General features: G+C 37.3%; 1 protein-coding gene across 1 annotated transcript in view; it reads left to right on the top strand.

The window, feature by feature from the left end:
• Positions 1-7,118, top strand: part of DCP1A (decapping mRNA 1A) — a 34,142-nt gene extending 27,024 nt beyond the window's left edge. Inside the window, exons 8-11 of the mRNA XM_009880938.1 lie at positions 18-472; positions 3,201-3,266; positions 5,217-5,435; positions 7,038-7,118. Of these exons, the coding sequence (XP_009879240.1) occupies positions 18-472; positions 3,201-3,266; positions 5,217-5,435; positions 7,038-7,118 (821 nt within the window). The remainder of the gene's footprint in view (positions 1-17; positions 473-3,200; positions 3,267-5,216; positions 5,436-7,037) is intronic.
• The last annotated feature ends 1,377 nt before the right edge of the window (positions 7,119-8,495 follow it).

The raw sequence follows: 8,495 nt of genomic DNA on the forward strand, positions 1-8,495 counted from the left end.
GCCTGATGTAAAAAATGTTTCAAGCTATTCGGTTCGTTTAAGCCCTAATCTTAATTCAGCCTCGACAACGGAAGCTGCCCCTGCTCAGATGCTTCCTGGCCTAAAACAAAACAACAGTATAATGCAAGTTATGCAGCAAGCTGCCAAGCAGATACCCCCACTAGTGAATCAGCCGCCATCTGAAGTGAACCACGCTCCACAAAATCTAATGGCTGGCCAAAGCCAGCTTATAGCACCCTTGACATCAACAAGTACAGGAACTGTCTCAAATACATCCCATACAAGTGTTGATCTTCTCCAGAAACTCAGGTTGACCCCACAGCATGACCAAATGCAACAGCAGTCTCTCACTAAGACTTCCTTAACACCGAACATCTCTGCCTCGGTTGGCCAACTTGCAACACCAGAAAGCTTCAAAGAATCTCACAGTAAGCCATCAACCTTGAACAGCAAGATAATCTCTCCCCTTCAGGTATTCTGTGGGTTTTTTTATCCATGAAGCGTTAGACTGTTTTTAGTCTACGTGTATTTAAATATGTATTAAACGTGTATTTAAATATGCCTTTTAAAAATAATTAAGGATTTCCACTGTGTGATATTGATTGAATTGCTAACTTAGAAATCCAATTCCATTAGTTTTATATCATTAGCATCTGCTATCAGTGACAGGCCTGTCTGTAGAGGAAGACGTTTTTCAAGCTGGTGCTGTTAGGGGATGAATATGTCCTAAAGAATTCATCTGTACTTGTGTCAGAAAAATACTGCTAAGAACTGATGATCTGAGAAAGGACAGAAGAGTACAGACCGATCAGTGTTATGGGAGTTGATGCTGTGGAAGTCTAGTCTGTACCTTTTTTAAACATACAAAACAAACAATTTCCTGTTTCTGGTTATTTTGCATTTGGATGTTTTGTAATCATTCAGTTTTGACCACCTTCTTCTTGGGGATACCTGTGGGCTACATTGAGATAGTTATTTAGTAAAATGGATCGTAAACTGATTTACTTTGTCTGATTCATAGAATGGTTTAGGTTGGAAAGGACCTTGAAGATCATTGAGTTCCAACCCCCCTGCCATGGGCAGGGACACCTCCCACTAGACCAGGTTGCCCAGGGCCACGTCCAGCCTGGCCTTGAACACCTCCAGGGATGGGGCATCAACAGCCTCTCTGGGCAACCTGTTCCAGTGCCTCACCACCCTCAAAGTGAAAAACTTCTTCCTAAAGTTTAATCTAACCCTGCCAGTTTATAGCCATTCCCCCTCGTCCTGTCACTACATGCCCTAGTAAAAAGTCCTTCCCGAGCTCTCTTGATTGACTGCCTTCATTTGTTTTATATTATCACTTACAAAGGACCTCTTAAACTTTTTATTTCTTGGAGGAACTATTGTCTCTGCCTTGATATAAGCTGAAGCAGTAAATTTATTTTGAGATGCTAGGTGAAAAGGTGACTGCTAGTCTGTAAGGTTACTGCATCTGGCTTAGTGTTATAAATTATTTTCTAATCAACTAGTGTTGATTAGAATTATACAGCAGTTGCTCTGCTGTATAATTGGCTACCTCAGTAGTAAAGACATTACTGAGTTTGGGTTATTGGCTTGCTTTTTTTCTCCAAAGGGAGTAGTAACTTTCTGTATCGCCCATTTGTCAGCTTATCCAAAGACTTCTCTTCGTTTTGTTGCATTATTATTTTATTTTATTTACATTCTTGCGGACTAAGCTAGTGTTTGATTGTGTCTTCTTGCATCTTTGGTACAGTGATAATGCAAGAATAAAAACCACCAAACAAAACTACTTAAAGCTATAGCTGTATGGATTTCCTAATGTTTATTATTTTCCAGCACTTGCCACTGGGTTTTAACAAGATTTTTGGTAGCCCTGTCTGGGTCAGCTCCTACTCCTTGCTATGAATATGGTGATAACTTACTCATAACAGAGATCTAACCAAAAGCTCAACTCTTCAGTCTGTAACTTGTCCTAAGCTTTATTTTAGAATACCCTGTATTTTTCAAGTGTTGCTTTTCTGTCCTCAGAAGAATTATCCCTGTCTTAATGTTTAAGAAATGGGTGTGTTTTTATTGTGCTGTCTTTCTAATTGCTTTATTTCTAATCTACTGCTGTTCTTGAAAATTTTCAAGAAGGCTGTGACTGCTAAGTACAAGGATTAATTTACTAGTGATCACCTTTTTGAGATGTTTGGATGGATTCGTGTTGCAGAGGGAGGAGGAGGTCCAAGTACAGCATTGAGGAGCTTTCTTGATCTAGTATTGAAGAACTGTACATTCTGAGCAGTATTTATCTTTAGTGTACTACTAAACCTTCGTACAGATTTGTCTGAAGATTGTGATATCTTTGAGCACTTAAAAAAGCTGGCTGGCTTTATCCATAACTGCCCTTGACTGCATTGATTCAACATCTGCTTGATAGCCTTGGGAATTAGCTCTTCATATGACAGTCTTGCACTCTTTCGTTTCACCAAGCCCACGGTGCGTATATATTTTCATTAGACAAAATATTCCATAGTCCAAATACACTCTCAAGCTAGCAAAAGACCTCTTAACTTTTGTGTAATTAGACTTCAAGAATTTGATCTTGTGCTTGTTACCACTTCATAAAGCTATTATTTTTGTCATTAAGGACTATCAATTCCCCGAGTGTTTCTTCACAGCAGTTCAAGTAAGCCAAGTACTGTCTGTTGCGAAGAGGTTTTTCTGTTCTGTGCTGCCAAGAGGTATTCCAAATGGTTATAACAAGCCTTTCCAAGAACGCCACAGGAATTTACTGAAGTACCTTATCTATGTCTTTTATTGGTTTTTTTCTAATATTTTTATGCTTGAATAAGTATTATACCTTCCTGGAAATTTACCAAACTGCTTCTCTTCACTTTGCAGTATTTGTTTTGTTCCCAGTTTCAGTGTTTTGATGTTTAGATATTTTTTTTTTAAGTATAGTAGTCTGTCTTCAGAAGTGTTTTGTTACGGTTTTACAGGTTTGCTATAATATTGAAAGCATAAACCATAAATTCAAATCTTTCCTCTTTTTCCAGCCTCCCATTGATTATCTCGGTTTTACAAAATGGTTCAAATTGTATCTAAAATCTGTTGAAACTTGCATTTTTGTGCGTCCATAAAAAACAGAGAACCACCACTGGAAATTGAGCTGTGGATGCTAACTTGTGGGTTATGCTTTCTTTTTCACTTAGACTGTACAACAAAACAAGGAATCTGAAGTATTTCCACAGCCGAAGACTTTGTCTAAAGCAAGTCAAGTAAGTGAATAAATATTCTGCTAAGTCGTCGGGTTCCTTAAAAAAAGGGGAAGGGTTTAAAACTGTGCTAAACAGTTGGTATCTCAAACAGTCATTGCCCACTGACCATATTTAAAGCGTTGTTATCAAGCAGAAACGAGCTGTACTGAGGCAAGTGGGAGTTTGTGTAGACTGCTATGAATGAGTACGCTTTGTTGTTTTATGGTGCCTCTTATTGTTGGTGCTAACACAGAAATAAGAACATGTTTTTGCATCTGCAATCTTGCATTGAGTTTGCACCATTTGAACTGAGGTTTTTTTGTCTTGTACGCAAACAGTACTAACGCTTTAATATTGCAGTAGGGTCTGTTAGCCTTAGCCCGACCTTAAGCACTCCAGAGGCGTAAAACGCAATCTTTGCCTTGCTGTCTCTTTCAGTTTTGCTGAGAAACCTTGTCTCTTACGAAAAAGATACCAAGCAAAAAAATTTAAAAAAAAAAAAAAAGATAGAGGAAAATAATAAAAAGCATTTCCTACTGCAAAACTTTCTAATAGGAAGTTTTAATGATCTAAATACAGATTCAACATTATTAGAACTGCCTTTCAATAACAGTTCAAAATGTCAATATAAAATTTCAGGTTGCAGGTAAAAAAATAACTGATAATAGTCAAGTCTTCAAGAATTGTTTTTAATTGCCTTTTTGTTATGTATTCTTTTCAGGATACCATCTGTAATTTAATTCCACTTTTCCTTTACCCACGCCCTCCTTCTTCAAATCAGTTAAATTGCCTCATTCTTGTCCAACTTGCACTAAATAAAAGCAGTTTTAGTAGCATGCCCAGATCTGATAGTGAAGGCAGTAAAAATGGTGCTCCTTAAAGTAAAATGCTGTTTTAACTACTGGCCTGCTATAAGACAAGCTATACAGTCTGTTCATGACAGAGTTAGTAAATAATTATCTAAATAAAAGCATTTTACATGGGGTTTGGAATTTTAAGAAACGTGTGCGTGTTGTATGGTAAACTGTATTTGGTTTAAACATGTCTTCAGTTGATATCCCATGCTGTAAGTCTTCAGTTTTGGCTATAACAAAATCAGTTTGCTAGTTCTACTGTTGTTGATGTTATTATATACGCATTAATTTTAGATGGCTTTGCAGTTTTTTTTCTTCTGAAGCTTTTTGATTATCCAAGGGAAACTCTTTCTGCTGATGTATCAAACATCTTTACATATCATGTTTAGTCTCATTTTCTTTTGCGTGAGATTTGGCTTGTTTATTTTCTTTTTTTTTTTTTTTCCCCACGTTGGTCATTCTGAAAGCCTGAGCAAGATGTAGATTGTCATACTGAATAATACTTGCAGTTATCAGGAGATTGTCAGACTTGCTCAAGGCTGATGTTTATTCACATCTACTTTATGCAAATATAATATTCCTATACATTTGTGATTTCCCTCACAAGGGAAAATGTACTTAGAATATTTCAATGTACTCCAATACGTTAATTATAGTTCGCCAGTCATTTTAAAAGTCTTTGAGATTCTTTACTTCAAATTATAAGTGTATTTGTTGGAGACCACAGAAACAGGAGGGTGGGGTAGCCTTTCTGTAAACTCCGAAGGAAAATAATAATTTGCAAAACAAATACAGGCTCTTTTGATTATCTAGCTGAAAAGCTCATCTCTTACTCTGTGTTATGTTTCAAAAAATCTGGAAGGTAGTAACCATGTGAAGAGGAAGGAGTCTGCGTACAAGAATATTGAAGACTTACCTTCTTCATCTTTTTGAATGAGAATTACTATTGATACTAATCTTCATAGGCAGATATTTCTTTATTAAAAGCAGCTATTCTGTAATAACTGACTGAATAATAGTGGATACATTTTTTTTTTAATGTTCATCTCTCCAGCCTTTATAGCAGCATTCATTTTTTAATGGACGTGGTGCTTATTAATTTTCTGTTCTTTTACAGGTTGCACCTCCGCAGTTTGTTACAACCACAACTACAGTAACGCCTTCAATCCTCTTGTCTCCTAGTGTTTTTCAGCAATCAGCTACAAAAGCTACTGAAGTGGAGAATAAAGCCAATTCTTCTTCGCCTTTAACACTGGGAACAACAGAAATTCAGACTATACCACCTACTGTTCTCAGTAGGTCTCAGCTTCAAGAAGCACTGATACATCTAATAAAGGTCCTGTCTTTACTGAGCTCAATTTCTGAGGGATGGGGTTCTAAGTACAGTAGCCAATACTGAGAAATTCTGTGTACCCCGTAACAACTTTTGCCCTGAAACATTACAAAAGTTGTTCCTTTCTGTTGGAAGGAGTAGGTTACTCCACACTGCACACGTAGTATGGCAGAGCTTTCTCCTTTGGTTGTGAGATGAAGGAATTAAAAGGACAGAGCTGTACATCAGATGTGTCCTTTCACATTTGTATGAATTTGTGGACTGAGGAAAAAGTTGCACTAGCAGAAGGCCTGGTATGAGGATGGGGTGTTGGTTTTGTTGTCTTTGTAAGTGTTCCTGCTTTTCCAAGGAAAGCTTTCCTGTTTCTAGTTCCCTAGAACTGTTCCCGATCTTTAACTAAGTATGTCTCTTTACAATGGAAATTGCGAAGTCCTAGTTCTGCTATTTCTAGGGACTAAAAGGTTCAGTTGAGTGCATCTGTGATGGTGGAAGTAGCCATGCAGTGAGATCATTTTGACCTCCAATGTCACGGTGAAGTTGCCATGAATGACACAGTTCTTTAACCCAAGATTCTCTTGCCCGCTCTATGCTGATGTTAGTAGAGCTTACACCCAGAATGCAAGTCTAAATATAATATCTTCCCAGCGATAAAGTTGTCAGGACGAAAAAGGGCCTCTACCAGATCCCATCATCGGCTAGGTTGCCTGTTTCATCTGTGTTGTTCCTTTTTGTGTGTTGGTGTGTATGGTGTGTTGTTTTTTTTTCTCTTTAAAGAGTTAAACTAGCTTACTTGTAAGTCTTGCAACTGAACTCAAGTGCTAGAAGTCTTATTCTCATTAGAGACATAGGGCACTGATTCTCACCCAGTAGTCTGAAGGACATTATTGTAGTGACTTTAGAGAGCTGATTGGAATATTTGTCTATAATCCTCTCTTTAAATACAGAGGTGGCTGAATGAAGACCATACCCTGCAGCATAGGAGTACTCTTGCACAGTACTCCAAGCGGGAACTGCTGTGCAGATCTTGTGAAAAGAATATTACATCTGCAAGCTAGAGGATTAGATACTGCTTTTGTGAAGTTGTCATCTGAAGGAACTAAACTCAGGAAATATCTCTAAATATTGTCTATAGATGAAACAAATTCACTTTTCAGTAATTCTTTGACATGAGAATTCTTGTGTAGCACGCTACAATCCCTTCCAGGCTGGTCTGACAGACAGAAAAAACATTTCTGACATCATGCAGACTTCATTTGGGAGCCTGTACATAGGATGGAATTCTCTGTGTCTAAGACTAAGATTTGGACTCTGGAGGGAAGTGAAAATACATGGCAAGGCTGACCTAGTGACCCCAGGTTGGCTGGTTTGTTTGAGCATCCAGTGTGCTTAGTGATCTCTAGCTGTCCTACCAGCTTCATGGTTCAAAGTCTGTATGTTGTCCAAAAAGCATTGTTACTTGTACAAGTACACAGCTAGTTCCATTCCCTTAACTTGCAGATAGCTAGCACTATAAGGAATTCTTACGCAGAACTTAAATGGCATTAAGTTTAACTTTCTTTGCATCTTTTTACTTATGTTTCTAATGTGGTTTTTTTTTTTCTGCAGAATGATTCCCGTTTTCTCAGCACTATTCATGAAGTCTACTTGCAAGTCCTAACCAAGAATACAGACAACATTAAGCTATAATCAAAGCTAAATCTGCTTAAAATATATCCATTTTAGAAACAATTATGCCTCGTCTATAAAACTAATATTTTTGTAAAAGAATATTTAGTTTTCAACGTCTTGAATTTGAACCTGTTAGGAAAGACTATTCCTTAAATACTTATGAAAGTAATGTTCTCAGAAGTGATCTAGGTTTTCACTGTGATCATCACCAGCAAACCTTTATTTTTACTGGGGAGGGGACTTAAGTTGCATTTGAGCTCTCATTAGCATTAACTGAATGTGCAAATGTTTGCTCTGGCTTTCATTCCTAGCTGTATTCACTGTTCAAGGATTACGGACTTGATACTATTTAAACCAGCAAATGCATAGTACAGTACACTACACCACACCAGAACAAAATTCAGCTGTGATAACATAGGTCCAGTTTGGAGGACTGAGGGGAAAAAAAGTAAAATGCCTTGTGGTTTAAGTTGGCAGGTGTGGGGAAGGAATGGATCTGGAAGCCAGGTCTTTGGAGCTGAATCTTTAACAAAAGATTTTAAAATGTGATTTGCTCAATACAATGACAGTCTCTAGCTAATGGACATAAATCATCTTTTAAATATTCCATTAATCTTACTTGCTTCTGCACCGCTGACATTAAACAGGTATCCAAGTGAGTAAGGCCGTTTTCTCTAAAAAGGTAAAATTTGAAATATGCAAAATCCTCAGTGATTGGTTTTGATTTGTTGTTTATGTTTTGGGGGTTTTTTAAGCAACAGAGTAGTTCTGTTGCATGTTGAAGTTCTTGTTTTAAATTTGTAGTTAGGATACCACCACTGGAAGGCCCTCTTCCTCTTCAGCAGCATTTGAAATACTTTCAATACTTTGTTTCCCTTTTAGCTTAAGGGTGGACCATGTCATAGTTGGCTTTCATTCCTCAGTTGCATTGGAACTGCAGTGTTGAAAACTATGCAGACGGGGAACAAATGCATGCTTTTCTTCTGTTGCCCTCTCCCCAGATTGTCAGTACACACTTCATAGTCTGAAGTTTATCTAATTAAAATGTTATCGCTTCTTATATGTGATCTAGTAATTCACTAATGTAAGAATTTAACTGGACACTTTCCCATTTGAAGTCAGAAAAAATCTAATTATAGTTTCTTATGCTGCTGTGTTGTTTTACCCATGGCTTGTATTTATTTCTTAAAGACATGCAAAGGTAATTAATAAGACTTCAGGTCCCAACTTCTTCCAGCAATAGTAGTTTTAAAGGATGCTTCTCCAGTAGAAAAGTTTTGGTTTATTGAGTAAAAAGATAATCTGTAGTGAGTTATGATGCACTGCTTATTTCTTTTCCCTCAAGCACTATTGAAATATGAAGAAAAAAAATTGTTTGGCTCCTTACAACATATA

Source organism: Charadrius vociferus, unplaced genomic scaffold (assembly GCF_000708025.1).
Source record: "Charadrius vociferus isolate BGI_N301 unplaced genomic scaffold, ASM70802v2 scaffold63, whole genome shotgun sequence".
NCBI lineage: Eukaryota > Metazoa > Chordata > Aves > Charadriiformes > Charadriidae > Charadrius > Charadrius vociferus.